This window comes from Danio aesculapii, chromosome 9 (genome assembly GCF_903798145.1).
Source record: "Danio aesculapii chromosome 9, fDanAes4.1, whole genome shotgun sequence".
Classification (NCBI taxonomy): Eukaryota; Metazoa; Chordata; class Actinopteri; order Cypriniformes; family Danionidae; genus Danio; species Danio aesculapii.
In genome coordinates this window covers 38,204,167-38,224,221 of record NC_079443.1, presented here as the reverse complement: position 1 = coordinate 38,224,221, position 20,055 = coordinate 38,204,167, and the positions used below count along the sequence as shown (strand labels likewise).

Sequence of the window (20,055 nt, the reverse complement as noted above, 5' to 3'; positions counted from 1 at the left end):
TGTGCATCAGCTCACGTGTCATTCGCGGCTCCAAATCAAGATCGTGATCTTTTTTCGATTAATCGTGCAGCTCTACATTGAACCAACCAAACTTTTATATATATTCCTTTTGGCTGAGGGTAAGCTCGACCTACGTCCTGAGGGAAGGACATCAAAACAGGGAAAGTGGGAGTGGGTCTAAAAGCTTACAGCTTCCTAGGCGGTCTCCCATACAAGTACTAACCAGGCCCGACCCTGCTTAGCTTCCGAGATCAGACAAGCTCAGAGAGGTATGGTAAAAGGAAGTTCAGTTCTAGCCTGCACCAATAAATTACATTATTAAAATTATACATTAAGTATATGGCACATTAATCAGTTCACTTAGGTGTTCACACTGCCATATAAAACAGAACCTAAAGATGTGAAACAAACAGCAAAACAAGAAATGGCTTTCGTGGCCTATATTGTGGGGCAAAACGTATCAAACTTACGCAAAAAATCATGTCCACAATAGTTTATTTAAAAGTGTACCAAGACCGATATTTCAGTTGTTTTAATGGCTTATATTATGTGTATTCAGATTCAGATATCAGTGCCCGCCCTTTCAAAGAAACCGTACTAACAGAAAAGGCATGTATTTGAATAAGATCTGTGTTATGAACACATGCATAAGTTGTACAGACTACAGTACTTTTCGCTGAAAAAAGTGATAAAAAAGTAAAGACATATTTGTAAGACTTATATTGCACCAATACAAGCATGCCCTGCTACTGCTATCCTGTCAGAGATCCTCTTTCTCTGTACTATAAAACCAGTGCAGCGGAAGGGCCTCATTTGGAGAAGCAGAAAGGAAGGCTAAGGGGAAAAAAGAAAAAGAACGAATAAATCCCTTTCTCAGGAAGATTAGTGGCTGTCCCTTTAGAGTGGGCTGTGGATGGAGCAGCTTTTTAAGCCACATTTTTCTCTGCCAGTGGCTTGACCCCTGGTGCTTCGCCTCTCTCTCTCTCTCTCTCTCTCTCTCTCCCCTGGGCTGCCTGCTGTACTGCTCTCTCTGCTCCTCCCACCCAGCCTCCTTACCCATTCTTCACCGTCTCTACGGAGACCTACTCATGAGGGATGAAAAATACCTCAGTTTCTCTAACATGTTGCCGCTGACCAATCTAGAACTGTGTGTGTGTGTGTGTGTGTGTGTGTGTTTCTGCTAATAAAAAAGGTTGTTCTGGGGTGTAAAAAAATAAATAAATTAGCTGGTTTGTCAACAACAGTTGTTTTTCACACATAGGAACATTTTCATAGTTCCTACAGAAGCACCCACTGTTGGTCAGCATACATTACTTCACATTTCCTTGTGACTGGTGCAACTAAATTTGGGGAAATTAGAGGAATTTTTTTATCTAGAGGGACATGCCTTGAATTAGTGTTACTAGAATTAGTAGTGAAATTATGACGCTATGATAACCTTGGCTAAAAATATGACGGTTTCACAGTTTTGTGATTAGTGCTCTAAAACGTATTATTTTTAAATGTCTGGGTAAAAAATATATATATTCTCCATTGAACAACCACATGGATGGTCCTTTGCTGCTGGAGATACTGTTGCGCAAAAAAAACTAACTAAAATTGTCATAAAAAACATGTACAGTGCTCAGCACGTATAAGTACACCCCTCACAAATCTATCTTTTAAATTCATATTTTTAACAGGAAACTATACAATATTATATTTGTGCATATACATTAGATTAGTCAGTTCTGAAGCCAAATCTGGAGCTCATCTAACAAAATAACTTATAATAACGGTTCAAAAACTAGTACACCCAAATTTAGGTTATAGAAAAATACTAAATACAAATTGTTTTTTTTTTTTAAAGAGGAAAAATCAAGAAGCAAAAAAAGGGAAAAGTTTAGTTTTAAATTTTGTAGGTTGTAATTTTTTTATGCAATATTTTGCTTAAATTTAATTGTATTGTCTTTTAATTTCTAAATATGTCTGGTGACTAAACTATTTTTTAAATAAATACATCTGTTTAATAAATCCGTTTCATTTAAATGCACCAAAATACATTTCCTATATTCAATAAGAAATTTATAAAAATATTCATTTTCTAAATGGGGTGTACTCAACTATGCTGAGTACTCTACAACAAAGGTTTGATGTTTTCAAACCATGGTAATCCTAAACCGGTTATTGTCACATGCATAGCTGGGTGAAAAGACAAAAATCTCTTATAACGATTCATATATATATATATATATATATATATATATATATATATATATATATATATATATATATATATATATATATATATATATATATATATATATATATATATATATATATACACACGATACGATATATATATATATATTAGTTCCAGAAAACTTTAAAAGTTTGAAGATATTGAGGTGGGAAAACATTCTTACCACATAGAAACTAATTAATACTAAACTTTATGGTCCTTGGTGTGAATTTAGATTAGATTAGATTTAACTTTATTGTCATTACACATGTACAAGTACAAGGCAACGAAATGCAGTTTAGGTCTAACCAGCAGTGCAATAGCAGCAAGTGCGGGATATAGGTATAAGTTATAAAGTGCAGTTATAGAAAAATTATGGTAATATTTACAGATGGATGTGCTATGAACATTATATACAGTTATATATCAGTTATATATATTATATATCCAATGAACCTTATATTTAGGTTTTTACAGTTCATTCAGTTGCAGCAGTTGTTTTTCCCTCTCTAGAATTAACTTTCCAAAATGGCCACCAAATTGGTTTGGATCATGTCAGGATAAATTACATTTGAGAACGCCAGTTTATAAATTTGGCCTGAATTGGTGGGGGAAAAAATGTGTTAAAGGAATTTCTTTTCAGATTTTCCTTTGAAACTCTGACACCTTTCCTTGTTCCTGCCCCGGTAATCACACACCTACAATGAGCATACGTCGTCTTGGGCTGCTGAACAAAAAGTTGGAAAGAGCACCTAATAAATCCTGCAGATCCCCTGTAACCACTAAACTGACCTCAATAAAACACATTCTGCACCATTAAAAGTCGGAGCAAAAGCTGTAAATAGACATAAAAGTGAGACGAAACAAAAGGTATTGAATAGCTCAGAAATGCTTTAAATAAAAGTCCAGCGCTCTTGGAGAATTGCTGCTCGGCAGGGTTCAGATCCTCTAACTTTAGTCAAACACACTTGAACCAAGCGAATCCAAGTCTTCAGGTTCACTGGCAATTATAGGCAGGGTTTGAAATAAACCATGCAGAGAAGCAAATCTCAAGGGAAAGGACTGGGTTTGTGTGGATTTAACTGCCCTAAAATTTTCACAGAGAACTAAGAATTGCTTCATGCCCTGCATTTGTTCAGCTAGTTTTAATTTTAGGGCACAATGATTTTCAATAATAAGTTGATTTACACAATCCAATTACACAAACTGAACAACATGTGGATGAGATTTGGATGAAATGTCCTTGACACTGGAGAAAAAAAAAAATCGTTTTGTCTTGTTTAAAGTCCAAATATCTAAAAACTCTTAAATTAAGAAGCATTTTCTAAAAAACTGCCTAGTTTTAAGAAATAATATGCCAAACCTAAGCAAGTTTTTTCATAAAACAAGCTAAATAATCTGCAAATTAGGTAAGCTCAATAATGTTCATGTCTGGTGACTGGGCTGGCCAATCCTGGAGCTCTTTGACTTTCTTTGCTTTCATAAACTTTGATGTGAAGGCTAAAGTATAAGAAGGAGTGCTATCCTGCTAAAGAATTTGCCCTCTCCTGTGGTTTGCAATGTAATGGGCAGCACAAATGTCTTGATACCTCACTCACCCATACTAAATGAAACCCCAAACCATAATTTTTCCTACACCAAACTTGACTGATTTATGTGTATTGCTTCATGCACTGCATTTGTCAAGCGAGTTTTAATTTCAGCCATTTTAAGGCACAATGACTTCCAATAATAAGTGGATTTGCACAATCCAATTACACAAACTGAACAACATGTGTATGAGTTTTGGGTGAAATGGTGCAAAAAAATGCTTTTCTTACTTCAGTTGCTCGCCTTGTTTATAGTCCAAATATGTAAAAACTCTTAAATTAAGAATCATTTTCTAGATGAGCATAATATACTGTCTAGTTTTAAGAATTAATTTGCCAAAATCAAGTAAGATTTTCCTTAAAACAAGCTAAATAATCTGCAAATGCGGTAAGCAAAGTAATTTAGTTCTTCCTTTTGACAGAAAATTATTTTGTTTACCCCACTGGCAGATTATTTTGGTTTGTTTTAAGGAAAAACTCACTTAATTTGGACATATTATTACTTAAATCAAGAAAATATGTGTGGCTTGTCTAGAAAATGCTTCTAAATTTATTTATTTTTTAGATATTTGGACTACAAACAAAACAAAATTCTAAATAAGATAATCATTTCTTGCAGTGCATAGTTTCACACTTACAGCGTACATCTGAAATAAAATCATCTGTTATGCATTACTAGACAACACAATAAATAATGACATATGCATAATTAATGCCTGCATTTGTTGATTCATTAATGCTACATGACTATGAAGCAAAAAAAAACAGAACATAACAATAATTTTCAAGAAGACTCTCAAAAACAAATCATTATCCAAACATTAATTTTCTCTAGCAGGCCAACAAACTCTAATAATGTCACACAGTCCTACTAAAATATGCCATATAAACATATACTACATTACCATCTCAGCAAACACCCCGATGGATAAAAAACCATGATGCTAACAAGCTCAGACAACCATGATTAGTAATACATAACTCCTAGTCTCCAATGGCGAAAACAAGGTCCTTCACCATCACTGAGGTTTGAATTTGTGGACAACTAATAAACAACAAAATGAATCATTATTCACTGTGTATTTCTTATTATCGCTCATTTTAATTTTTTAAACATGCAAATGAACTCTTTCCACATTTATAAAAGACAAAATACAACAAGCATCAAAAGACAGGGCACACCAATGTCCTATTTCTCTTTTTGTCTTAAACAATTTATGATCATTGCTTTCTTATGGCAGGCCACCAAGCCCCTCATTAAACAGTAAGATGCCATAATACAAGCGGGTCATTAGCATTTCAAAGGTCTTTCACCATCTTCATGTTTGTCAGATGGACAGCGCGGTCCACTGCTCTCCCCGAAGCTTTAAGAAATTTATAACGGTTATACTCTGGAGGTAAGAAGAAGGTCTTTCAACCTAGTTAGAGAAGGGGTTTTCATCACACATTCACTGACATCTTTTAAACATGTACAGCCTCTCGTCCATTCTCTTCACTCTTTCCTTTGCATCTCTGAGTCAACAAGTCATACAGGAGCAAACCAGCTCCAAACGCAATACATTTCCATATGTCTCTGAGCTGGCAAACAAACAAGTTTTCTGTTTAAGAGAGTGGTCGTGGGTACTAATAATACAATAAATAAGTCAAAATAACTACTAATTGGTTTATATATATTTTTTAAATTCAATAATTAAACAAACTATCAGGCAAACCAAATTGAGGTTATAATATTAATAGTAATAGTGATGATAATAATAATACACTGTAAAAAACCCAAAAAGTTAAGGTAACTCAAACCACTTGATTGCAACAAACCAAAGTTCAAAAACTAATGCTAATGAGTACTGTGAACTTAATCCATTTGAGTGAATGAAGTAATTTGAGCACAGTAAAAGCCAATAAATGAAGAGAACTCAAACCAACTGAGTACTGTAAAACCCAATAAGTAAAGGCAACTCAAACTGTTTGAAGAAATCGATTGCAACAAACCATTTGAGTGAAAAACTAATTCATATGAGTACTGTGAACTTACTCCATTTAAGTTGAAGTAATGAGGTATTTAATTAACTCATTACCTTTAATACTTAGTTCAAAACTCGTTTCAAATGAGTAGAATTAACTTTCAGTCAATTTTAAATTAACTACACTCATTTCATTTGATAAACTTCACTGCTGGGTTTTACAGTGCAATAATAGCCAAATAATAAACTGTTCATTAAATAAATATATATATAGACACACACAAACATCAATAAAATAAATAAATTAATTAATTTATCATGGCACACAACTGAGCTAAATTAAGTGTAAAAAAACACTTCATAATATAATTATTATTTTTTATAATTATATCATATATTTTATAATAATATAATATGCAAATAGAGGAAAAACGTAAACAAACGAATAAATGAATAATTAAATAAAGGAATGAATGAATGAATAAATAAATGAACAAACAAATAAATAAACAAAGATGTCTTGGCACACAACCATGTTATTTTTCTAGATTATTATTAGCTTATTTAACTATTATCTTATTATCAGAATAAAGTTTAATATAAATGCTTTTTTTTCCACAAATTACACAAATGCACACAAAAGCATAAATCAAAATATATTTCAGGGTATTATTATTAATAGTTATTTTAAATATATTTATTGTAATAATTTAAGCTACTAGAAATGGTAAATGAACTGAGGAAGTGAAAAATAGGCAGGAAGTGAAAAAAACATTGTCCAACCAATAGTTATTGCACATCTATCAGCTTTTACACTATTATTTTAAAAAAATAAATAAATAAATAAATAAAACACAAAAATCTGATGAAAAAAAATCAAATAAATCAAAACATTGTTAAAAATCCACAACATGAATGGTCTCTAAACAATAAACTAGAACAAGATAAAGTGTGTTGGTTCATTTTCTTCAGCTGTAGGGAGGAAATCGTACTGTACCTCTGGATGCTGTGGTGGGTGAGGGCTTTTTGGGAAGGTCTGTGAAGCTACTGCCATCCAGGACTGACGGCTTCAATTCCTTCTTGTCTGTGGAGGTGGGACTCGTGGTCTCCATGATGTGACTGAAAGACAAAAACAACAACTGATATCAGAAGCTGTCGAGCTTAAATTGTGTCAGACACACAAATAGATGACCTGAAACCAGCTGTGCAGACAAGAATAGGTATTGAAACCAAACATTAGTCACCGTTCCATTCAAAGTTGTTCATTTAACTTGTAAATAAACAAATAAGCAGACATTTTCATTCTATGTATTCAGTAGAAGAAAATCATCACTGGCACAAATTGTCAATAAAACAAAACTCAATTAAATATGGCTGTTAATGGGCTAAACCACTAAAACTGTTTTTCTTTTTTGATATATTTCATTCGATTATGGATAAGATCATCTTGACAGTTCTCAGAAGAATTTAACAAAACAATTTTTGTGACAAACTTTCGCTTAAACAACATTTAATATGGTGTGCTTTGAGGTCGGTCCACTAGTTTGTCCAGTTATTCAATCCCATGATCTGTTAAAGTAAAGTGACGTGAGCTTGTGTTGCAAAAAATAACAGCTAATTAAAAACACTGATAAACACCGTAACAGTGTGGTGTTAGTTCAACCAAATTTTGTTATTAATTACTCCTCAATTTCCAATCCGCTGTGATATCGGAGAGCTCCCTCATCCTCCATAAACAGCAAGGTTCAACATTCATTCAAATCCAGAAAAATACACACAACAAAAACATTTTCAAAACAGACCATATGCCTTCAGTGGTTAAATTGGAATTCATTAATAATATTATCAAGCTACGAGAATACTTTTGTGCGCATATAAAACAAAACATCCATGAGCACCGTGCAGTGACAAATACCATGACCAAGCATGAGATGAATGTAATATGCACCCTATACTGACACGGAGTAGAAACCGTTGAATAAAGTAATTATTTGCTCTGTTGGCCTGTTCTAAGGAAGTTTTTTTGGTAATTTCTCAGGACTTCGAATGAGTTGGGGACCTTGCTGTCTACAGTACGGTTGTCACGATACCATTAATTAATCTTACAATATTTACCAGCTGAAGTATCACGATACATAGTAGTATTGCGATACTGTAAGTCATAATTCAAATTATAAAGAAAATTGTCAGAAATACTATTTTATGTTATAATTGGCTTACTTGAATTTAATTATTAATTCCCTTAAGACCAAAAAGTATTATTTGCATATCACTTCACCTAAAATGTATTCATTATTTTTGTTTATTTTGTAGATAACTGACCAACAAAAAATACATTAAACTACAGATACAAATTATACCAAAAATAAATTTGTTACAAAAGAGTCTTATCAGGTAACAATGCAGTCAAACTTTTAGTTTGTGAGTTGTTCTTTTTAAGAGATTGTCGCAGTTCTTGTAGCTACTAAATCATATTAACAGGAACAGAAATGAACCGATTCAAATGTGCGTTCGAACTGAAGCTTTAGAAAACATGCAATAGGCTACAATTAAAAGCACAAATTCTACACAGTTTTACAACCTTGAAGGGCTCTACAGATTATTCAAATAAAATGGTCCATTGTTGCACAAACGTGTGAGCATGTTAGTGACTTTCCACATGCAACATAATCTATTGTAGATAGACCATTAATGACGATGCTACCGTTTACAAACTAAAGTGGCATCGCCATAGTAGAGGAGCCGTAGTATCGCAATACTACCATAGTACCGGTAAACCGTGCAACTGTATAAAACCGTATATTAATTTGTTTAAATGAGGATTTATAAAACACAAACTTCCACATTTGCAGTGGTTAAAACATCAGTTTAAAAGTTCGGTACATGTGCATATCAATGTGCACAAAACTGGAATGGTTTAGTAGAAAATACGCCATTGCAGGCCAACTGCATTACAGAATGCAAAAAATATTCTCCCAATAGTTTCACGAATGTGAAAGCTTCCAAGTAGCATTGAAAGGGTGTGACTGAAATGTTTCCATTATATAAACTACAATTGTAAAGTGAAATCCTTGACTTCCCTCTGCCCGTCTCATGACTCGTCTGTTTGTTTTGAGAGCTTAGAAGAGCCGTTGTAGAAACGCCATGTTACCAGAAGAGACAAAGCAGACAGCGAGCGGAGCAGAGGCCTGCTCAAGTGCCTGTGCTGAAGGCAGATGACTTGGCAGCACGCCGCTTGTTTAACTTTGTGTAACCTACAAGATTATCCTTGGTTCAGAGCAAACAGCGAGCGGTTTAGGATTGAAAGGAGGTCCAAACTGAGGCCATTCAAGTGTCTGATTGCGGCTGCCCGGGTTGTTTGTTCTTCAGCAAGTGAACAGGTTTAATACACTTTGCAAAGAGTGCCTTGCCTTCCAGATTGATTTTATAAACAATTCTTTTGACATCGTAGTACTCTTATAATGAAACTTGCACAGTAAAGGTAACAGCAGATTTAAGAAACTGGTGATTAATCAGTATATATAAATATATATATATATATATATATATATATATATATATATATATATATATATATATATATATATATATATATATATATATATATATATATATATAAATATATATATATATATATATATATATATATATATATATAAATATATATATATATATATATATATATATATATATATATATAAATATATATATATATATATATATATATATATATATATATATATATATATATATATATATATATATATATATATATATATATATATATATATATATATATACACATACATACATACATATACACAGTTGAAGTCTATTATTAGACTTCAACCCCCCGTTCAATTTCTGTTTAATGGAGAGATTTTTTTTCAACACATTTCTAATCATAATAGTTTTAATAACTCATTTCTAATTACTGATTTATTTTATTTTTGCCATGATGACAGTAAATAATATTTTACTAGATATTTTTCAAGACACTTCTATACAGCTTAAAGTGACATTTAAAGGCTTAATTTGGTTAATTAGGCAAGATAGGTTAAGAATAAAAAAAAATCAAAAGGGAGCTAATAATTCTGACTTTAACGGTGAATATATATATATATATATATATATATATATATATATATATATATATATATATATATATATATATATATATATATACATACATATATACATATACACATTTTTTAACTATTATGAAAAATAGGATAATGACAATAAAACTATTATTGTGCCAAGTTTAGTTTTGCTTTTCTCAGAATGGGTAGAAGCTTTTAGAAGGTAGTAGAAATGCATTGCAATAATCAATCTTATTTGTCATTTTATACATATGAAAAACTAAATTAGTCAGAAATAAGCTTTTATTTTTAAAACTAAATTTTATTTTTACATTTTTATCTATCATTTATTGATTTATATATTATCGAATAAACACATTAATATACATTTACATCGAAAAATTCTGAAAAATCTATTTAATATTTATATAACTTTTTCAATTTACATATATTTAGCATTTGTTTTGTTTTATTCCTTTATAAATTTATATTTGTTGTTGTTATTTTGGAATTAACTGTAGTATTACTGTCTTATATTTATTTTCTATTTCCTTTTTTAGTTTATTGTTTATTAGGCACATATCAAGAAAATCCATTTAAAAATAAATAAATAAATTAACCATTATGTGATAACATTTTATTTATTTATTTATTTACTTATTTATTTATATTTATTATTTATGTATTTATTTACTTATTTATTTATTTTGATTTCTTACTTGTTTAAGCATTTATTTATTTATTGTTTATTTATTTTTATTAATTAATTAATTTATTTATTTCCCAAAAAATACATAACCATTTTACATTTACATTTACATTTAGTCATTTAGCAGACGCTTTTATCCAAAGCGACTTACAAATGAGGACAAGGAAGCAATTCACACAACTATAAGAGCAGCAGTGAGTAAGTGCTGTAGGCAAGTTTCAGGTGTGTAAAGTCTAAGAAGCAAAGCATTAGTAATGTTAATGGTATAGCCAGAGAGGCAGTTGCAGATGATGATTTTAAAGTTTTTATTACTGTTAGATTATGATTTTTGCATACACTTTACTATTCCCTTCTACAAAACAAAAGCCCAAAACCTGCAAGCTTGCATTTATCATATTACAAACACTACAACACATTACTTGTGGTGCAATAGGAGAATTATGCACGCAAACTAAATGATGCTTTACTTTTGACCTTTTGAATGTTGTTTCTACACACCAATCCAAAATATCTTCTTTTTTTAAAGTTCAGTATCCTGTAAGAGTACCTGTGGCCACATTCATCAGCCCTTTCTTGTGCCAGTCAAACATCCCTTTGCCAAGGTAAGCCGATTAGAGGTGGACTGTTGGAGTTGGAAAGCATCTGTCTCAGCTCTTGTTAGCCAAAAAGGTACATTTGCCATCCTGTCTCACTGACACCTCCTCACACTTTCCTTCGGAGATGTAACTAAACATGGTACATGTCAAAGGATTCATTTATACATTAATGATGAAGCCTCCTAATGTTGCTTGTGAGTTGTTGTCATCAAAAGCAGACCAGCCAACTATAACAACTGGGACGTTTCTATACGTCTCTAATGGAAAGAGTCATCCAGGATTCGTAGTTTTTCTTGTTCCATATCATTAGCACGATTGTTAAAAGAGAATGTTAAATGAAATGAATCCCTTTTGAGGACGTTAGTTAAACACAAACATGCTATTGCTGGCTTGAGGCTCCTTCGTTTGCCGGTAACACCTAGAAGTACAGCCAAAAACTGACCTGGAACAGACACATGGTAACAATGACTCATAAACACCTGTCAAAGATGATCGATCATAAGGATTTCAATAATAGTTACCAATATCTTTTCTAGATTTTGGAGCTGATACTATTTTAAAGGGAGCTGATACTATTTTTTGCAGTATATACTCTTTTGCGTTATACTGTCATTTTTGCACTATATACTGCACAACTCTGGTTTGCACTCCTTGCCATGTGCCCTTAAGGTGTAATTCATCATTCATTTTCTTTTCGGCTTAGTCGCTTTAGTCAAAAGGGGTCGCCACAGCGGAATGAACTGCCAACTTATCCAGCACGTTTTACACTACGGCCAATTTAGCTAATTCAAATCACCTGTACCACAGGTCTTTAGACTGTGGGGGAAACTGGAGTACTCAGAGGAAACCCACTCAAACAAGGGGAGAACATGCAAACTCCACACAGAAACGCCAACTGACCCAGCCGGGGCTGGAACCAGTGACCTTCTTGCTGTGAGGTGATTGTACTACCCACTGCGCCACGTGCTGCCCACGCGTAATTGTATTGTTTAGAAGTTTTTATTTTTGTAAAAAAAAGTTTTTTTTTTTTTTTTTTGTAATTTCTTTTAATATTCAACTTTTTGTATTAATATTATCTGTTATGCACCTAGGGTCTGAAAGTAATGCAATTTTGATTCTCTGTATGTCCTGTGCATGTGGTTGAATTGACAATAAAGCTGTCTCTTTTTTTTTTTTTTAAGTCTACAAGTATTTCGATATTGTGGAGTATTTTTTGCAATATAGATGACTGTTTTCTATTGAATATTTTAGTGGGTGTCTTCTGTAAACCAAGGGGGAAATGTATCATATACAATATTTTATGTCTCAAATAAAAAAAGATAAAAATAAATAAATAAATAAATAAATAAATACATGAATGAAGAAATTAGTAAGTAATTTAATACACAAAACAGGGCACACTGAACACAATGAAAGATGTATTACACATTTTACACCTTTATTGTTTATGTTTGAAGACCTCTTTTCATTTTGAATTTAAAAAACAACAAAAAATTCATATATACACAAAATAATCACTAAAAGTTATTTAGAAATCCCTTACGACCTTAGTTTTATTGTGGTAGAAGAGTGGTGACCTTTTTTATTGGCATGATGATTTGTATAACCACAGCTTTACTACAGACACCATAGTTAAAGGGTTAGTTCACCCAAAAGTGAAAATGACATCATTTATTCTCCCTCATGTGGTTTTAAATCTTAATGAGTGTCTTTCTTCTGTTGAACACAAAAGAGGATATTTTGAAGAATGCATGTTCCCATTGACTTGCAAACTGTGAATCAAGCAAAAAAAAATTACTATGGAAGTCAATGGGTGCCAGCTACCAGCATTCTTCTTTTGTGTTCAACCGAAGAAGCTCAAATAGATTTTGAACATGTGAAGGGTGAATACATGTCTTTTGTTTGTTTTTTGAGTGAACTATAACTTTAAAAACCATGAATAACTTGAGATTATCAAGGTTTTATTTGTAGTTTATTGTGTGTTCAATTTTGAACCAAATTAACCTCTTAAAGGGTCATAATGTTTTTTTTCTGTTTTTTGTTTACACTATACACTATTGTGATTTGCACTGTAGATTCGCCTGACGATGAGGACTGTCAGTCAGCTGCTATGTATATGATTTTTTTTTCTTATTTACTTTGTTAAATTATGCATTTTATTGTTAGGTTTATTTCTATTGGAACTGTGGAGCCAACGTTACGAAATTATATTTTGTGTATGCGTACATGTGAATGACAATAAAGTACTTGACTTATGAGTCATCTGAACTTACAATATATTAAACTGACTTAAAACAACTCATAAAACCAGAGTTTTTAACTACTCCGGTAGTTTATAGTTTAATAAGTTACAATTAACTTAAAACATTTGTTGTCATGACTAAGTGATCATCATTTTTTACAGTGTAGTTACAGGCTCTCAAACTGGCCAACCTGGCATGGCCAGTCAACCCAAAATTGCCCAAATTATTGCCTGATCTGCATAGCTGATAAATCACTCCCCCATATTGCTCTTTTCTAGTCCATGTTCGTCTGTAATCTAAATCTAACACTTCGATAAGAAGACCTGCCGGTACAGGTGTATGAAAGCGAGTGGACAGGTGGTGATGAGGGTGAAAAAACGACAAGAAAGCGACTCTGTTCTTCTGCGTGGCTGCTTTGACAAATGCAGCGTGTGAAAAGGATCAGAATCTCAGGGGTGTGAGACCACGCAGGCTTGCGGGCTAATCCTCCATAGCCGCCCCCTACCGCATTACCCACCGACTGCTGAGCCAGAAAGTTCAGCCGTGACCGTTCACAAAATCCTTCTGCCCAAGGATTGACCACCTTGACAAATCCAGAGCTAATGATCAGACCCTGTCAGTTCAACTACAGCGTTCTACGATTGAGCACATGATGTAGCATCCAACAGTAAAATTAAGTAATTTTCATTCAAACATTGATGAAAGTTTGCGTACTCAACAGACAGTTATGTGAACTCAAATTCTGATTGTATTAAAGGTACGGTATGTAATTTCACCACTAGAGGGTGCACATTCACAACAAACAAAGACATAGTTTGATGATGCCGTGAATGAATGTGAAATCATGGGAGTCTACTTTACATTCTATGGGACTGCTGTAGAAATCATGTTACAAGGATGAGTTAACTATTCAAAACTATTCATGGTGGTATGAAGCAGAGTAATGGCGCACTCACACTATGCTATTCGAACCGTGCTCAGGCCTGTTTCTCGGATTGTTTGAGAAGTGTGGGCTTCACTTGGGCTTTGGCGCGGTACGCTTGTAGTGTGAGTGCAAAGCGCGCTTGATCCCGAAACTGAAGACGAGACGTGACATTAACGGGATTGTTTCGTATGGATTTAATAATGATCCTTACTGTTCAATGAACACAAACTGTCATAGATTATTAAAGATGCAAACCTCTCACTGCACAACAGCTGCACCTTTAGCAAACCTCCAAATTCCTGCAGCAAGAGGACTTTATGATTGTTTATGAGCGTCAAAAGTGGCTGATCTGTTCGGCGAAATAAATGACTACGTGTCACCACATCCCAAATGACTAAACCAATATAACTAAAGAAATCTCCACTGTGCTGAGTGAGAGCGCTTACTGAACAGCGCATCATCGATCATCTCTTTCCTGTGCTGTAATGCTGCTCTGTGCAGTCTAAAAAATGCACAACATATTTAAGAGTCTTGTATATATATATATATATATATATATATATATATATATATATATATATATATATATATATATATATATAAATAAATAACACAAAAAAGGAAAAATCAAGGGTTTTTAACAATGAAAAATAACGACAAAGTGACAGTTTGTGTCACTATTTTAAATTGCTTTTTCTCTGGATTTTAACATTCTTCAGAATTTGGGAAGAATGTAAGTACATAAGTAAGTAAAACACAAAAATAATGTTCTAGTGTTTTTGGATATTTGGATTAAAATAAATATATATATATATATTGTGCCTTTATGATGAACTTAAACTGAGTAAAATCTGATTATATTTCCCAGTATGCTTTGTTTCTGACTGAAAAAGCTAAATAAATGTTGAAATTGAGGTATTATTGTATGTTTTTTGCATAAAATTAACATAACCAGGGATAAATTACTCTTTAAAGGAATAGTTCAAACAAAAACTGAAAATGTATTCACCATTTACTCACTCTCAAGTGGTTTCAAATCTTTAAGAGTTTTTTAAACACTAAAGAATATTAGTTAACCACTGACTTCCATAGCAGGACAAACAAATACTATAAACGTCAACGGTTACTGGATAACAGATTTCTTCAGTATATCTTCTTTTGTGTTCAACAGAAACTCAGGCTTTGAACAAGTGCAGGGTGAGTAAATGATGACAGAACGTTCACTTTTAGGAGAACTATTCCTTTAATATTGTGCTACCTTGGGATGTACATAGGTTACTGTTGTGTTGCAGTTTGTAGGGTTACCCTGGTATTGAAGAATAGAGCCTGTGGTTTGGTTAAAGATGAGCAGAAGAAAAAAAAAACTCTCTCTTCATAAACATTATTGTAGTACAAATAAAAAAGTCAAATGTGTTAGTTTACTATATATAAATAACATTTCCACAAATGTTTGGAGTAATCTGAACTCATCAGGTTTTACAGTGGACATCAGATTCTCTTTACACTAGCTGTAAAGTGGATTTCCCTTCCAGAATAGTCAGACAAAGTCGAATGCAGTCGAGCAACAAAGCAAGACACAATCAGCTTCATCTTCACGCAACTTTCCCTCCATTTTGAGGAATGCAATTACACCAACTACTTAACACCAGCAATTATGTGGACTCCCGAAGTGTCAAAAGTGTTTTTCTTCCAGGAAGCACCGTGAACTTTCCTTCATTTTTTCCCTGAATGCGTGACAGGCAGCTTTGACTGCTTCTTTCTGTGCCTGTAATCAGACTGAAAGGAAGCAACAGGTGTGAAAAAAAGACCATCCATCCCACAGGACCGCGAGGGTGAAAAAAAGGACAGGTCGACAAAACCCAGAGATAATGAGAGAGAAAACCCTTTCGCTGTTCTGAACAATCAAACGGAGGCTGAAGAAGCACATTCATGAACCATCATACAGAACTGAAAATGTTCAATAAATTATGAGAATGATTTCTGAAGGATCATGTGACACTGAAGACTGCAGTAATGGCTGCTGAAAATTCAGCTTTTACCATTATGGAAATTAATTACTTTTTAAAACCCATACAAGAAGAGCTATTATACAACCTCTTAATCAAATGAGACTATATATCAACAACAACTAAACTTTTCAGTTGGATTTTATTTTTACTTCTGAATGTTGTGCATAAAATTGTACTTTATATCTGAGCTAGAACTGCAATTAAACATCTGAAGAAGAAAAAAATATATGTCATACGAACTCACTGTTTTGTCAGGAGGATATTATTTAATTTTTTCTTGCATGTTTTATTTATATTATTATAAAGTGGCAGTAGCTGGTGATTTGAATTATATGTGTGAATATGTGAAGACCACATTATTTAACAAAGTTACACATAGGTCCTGAGGACAAAATGTCTATGTAAAACTATGTAAAAATAAATAAATAAATAAAAAATAAATAAATAAAAGTGTATAACAAACGTGTGTTTACATGTTTATTTTTTTAAACAACAGTTCTGTCTGGCTCTAAAATCTGATTGGCTTATAGCCGTGTGATATTGGGCTTTTTAGGCGAGAATGTGGTTGTTTAGATTGCAACTATACAGTTTATTTATAAGGATTATAAAAATAGTGCCTATTTAAATGTTTATAATTTCGGAGATTCAGCACGTCGGCTGTCATTAGCCTGTCATTGAGCAGAGCAAAGAAGGTTGATGTTCTGCCACAAGATGGTGACAAACACCACATAGTAAGTGCTGAGGGGAAAAAAGCTGATCCAATCATTATAAAACAGTTAAGTGACATTTTAAGTCAATCTCTCTTTTTGTATGTTGTAGTATTTATACCATAGTAATCTGCTAGTGTTTGCTTTGGCTTTTTCGGGTTAATTATTGTGATCTCCCGACTGCAACAGAGAAATACTGGGAAATCTCATAGACTGATGGCATTTCATGCCGTTCAGCCTTATAATCTTAAAATGCAAGCAAAATCACCTGTTTAGTCATGACTTTAGACATTATGCTAGAGGATCATTCAAATACTAGCTCTAGAGTGACGTTGGTGAATTAGCAACAGTTTCTGCTGTTCTGACGTGAATGAATGGCGGAAGAAAGTAGTTCCTTGTGCAAAGTATTTTTAAGACTCTCTGGGTTTGATTTTCTTTTTATATACACAATTATACAGTCACACTGTTGTATAAGCACAATATCACACTCTTAGCAGTGCGATATGGCTGTATATCGTCACTGGTGGGATGCACACCTTCCACCAATGTTGAAATACAGCCATATCGCACTGCTACTTGTGTGATATAGCTTGTTTATATATATAGAATATATCTAGAAAAACTAGATTATCTATTCCTTTGCAGGTTAAACTGTTGTGGTTTTTGTTATTGTTGTTGTTGTTGTTTTTACATTCAACACAGTTATAAAAAAGTAGGGTAAATTAACGATCAGAAAAAATTATTTTGGTTCTTTTTTTGGTACACTGTCACTTAACACACTTAAACATACAATTTCTATCCATACACCAACAAACACACACAAACTTAAATGCATCATTTTTAATTAATTTGGACTGCTCAAAAGCAGAAATCAGGAGAAAAGCAATTATTTGCTCCACGGGGCGAACATGGTTAAAAAAATAAATAAATAAATCAAACAAGATTTGTGACCTAAAAATAAATCAGATTCAGATACAGTATATCAAGAATAGTATGACTGCAAGTCTAGAAGCCTAACACTTCAATACCATCACAATCCTCAGCAGAAAAACAAAGCAGAGGATAAACAGGATAAACAGATAAATGCATGCAGCCAAATTAACAAACAAACACTTTCTGTATGCTAATAGAATAAATATGTTTGGCTTGGAGCCTCATTCCTTTTCAACTGTGTTCCGGCTTGCCTTTCACAAACACAATGGAATGCAAACTTGCTCTTATTTGCAGATCTCTGTCTTCTTTGGCATCTTATCTTCTGCACAGAACCATGATGGTGATATTAATCATTACTCTTACTCTCATCTGTGCAGCCATAAGCGCAAGTGAGAACCACATTTAAAAGAATCCATTAACAAGCAATTAAAGGTGAAGTGATAAGACTTGCTTCACGCTTCATCTTAATGGCGTGTTCAGTGTCTGTTTGCATGTGGTATGTGTCTTCTTGTCAGTCAGCAACATGGATAATGTTACAAACATGAAGTGCATCTATAGTGTCAAGAGGTCAGCAGGGTCGGGGAAGTCACTCCAAAACGGTTATCAATAATACATTAGTAATTGCTTTGTCTCTGCATTATAATAGAGTCACTTTACTAATTACTACCACTGAGCCATTATTACATCACTTTAAATGTTTACTGCAACAACCTTTTTCATTATAGCTTGGAATCTATTTAAACAATGACTTTTTAAAGAAATGAATGCTTTTATACAGTAGAAATCCACCAAATTGTCAAAAGCGACAGTAAAGACAATGAAGAGGTTAGTGAATTTAGTATTATCTAAAAACTATGTACTTTTGAACTTTATATTTATTTATCAAAGAGGACAATAAACAATTCAACAAATACACTGTAAAAAAACAAATGTTGCTGTCGTAATTTTTTTAGTAGAATCAAATAAACTTTTCAAGTCATCTCAACTAATATCAATCAAACTGACTAAAAGTACTAAGTTAAACTTTGTATAACTTTAAAACTTAGTTGAAACCTGATCAACTTCTTAAATTAAGTCAAAGCAACTAAAAAATATTTGTTGTCTTGACTTTTGTTATTTTGTTTCTACTTTTTTGTTCTTTTGTTTATTTTCTTTTCATATTACAAATTACACCATTTTTACTGTAAAGTTTCTATAAAATATTACTGTTGCATTTAATTTTGTAGTTGCATTAAAGTAGTATTAAGAGTAAAAATCAAACTTCAAGGTGACACGGTGGCTTAGCTTTTAGCACTATCCGCGAGAAGGTCACTGGTTTAAGTCCCAGCTGGGCCAGTTGGCATTTCTGTGTGGAGTTTGCTTGTTCTCCCCATGTTGGTGTGAGTTTCCTCTGGGTGCTCCGGTTTCCTCCACAGTCCAAAGACATGACCTTTAGGCGAATTGAATAAACTAAATTGGCTGTAGTGCGTGAGTTTGCATGTGAATGTATGGGTGTTTCCCAGTACTTGGTTGCAGCTGGAAGGCCATCCACTGTGTAAAACATATGCTGGATAAGTTGCTGGTTCATTCCGCTGTGATGAATAAAGGGACCAAGCCGAAGGAAAACTGAATGAATGAATCCAAAGTCAAACAAAAAGTGCTTCAGAGATAATTAATATGTCGGTGCTCTTTGGGTAAGGGATACATAAAGATAAACAGCAAACTTGAGTCCAAGGCACTTGAAAAAAGTGAGTAAAATAATTTCAAAGCTTTTATTAACATGGCTATTCCATTAAAAAGAATAAAAAAGACGTTGCTTGAAGACATTTTAATGGATTGGCCATGTTAATAAAGGCTTTTTAAAGATACTTTTCACTTTTTTCAAGTGCCTTGGACATAATTTTGCTGTTTAGTACCTTTGATCGAGGACAGTTAATATTTTTCTCTACCAAATATTTTTAAAAGTCATTCTAAAAACAAAACATAACATTAAATTGAAAACAGTACATCACTGTCATTTGAATTAACCCCGTTCTCCACTCATGTACGCATGTCAAACAGAAATATTTTGCATTTGTGACCCTGGAGCACAAAACCAATC

The 20,055-nt window shown here is 33.0% G+C and overlaps 1 protein-coding gene across 2 annotated transcripts in view; it reads right to left on the bottom strand.

Annotated features, from left to right (window-relative positions):
- The window catches only part of gli2a (GLI family zinc finger 2a), a 154,565-nt gene that overhangs the window by 118,637 nt on the left and 15,873 nt on the right, over window positions 1-20,055 (bottom strand). For both annotated transcript variants that reach the window (XM_056465650.1, XM_056465651.1), the window contains exon 2: window positions 6,769-6,890. In XM_056465650.1, coding sequence (XP_056321625.1) covers window positions 6,769-6,883 — 115 coding nt within the window. In that variant the 5' untranslated portion in view covers window positions 6,884-6,890. The remainder of the gene's footprint in view (window positions 1-6,768; window positions 6,891-20,055) is intronic.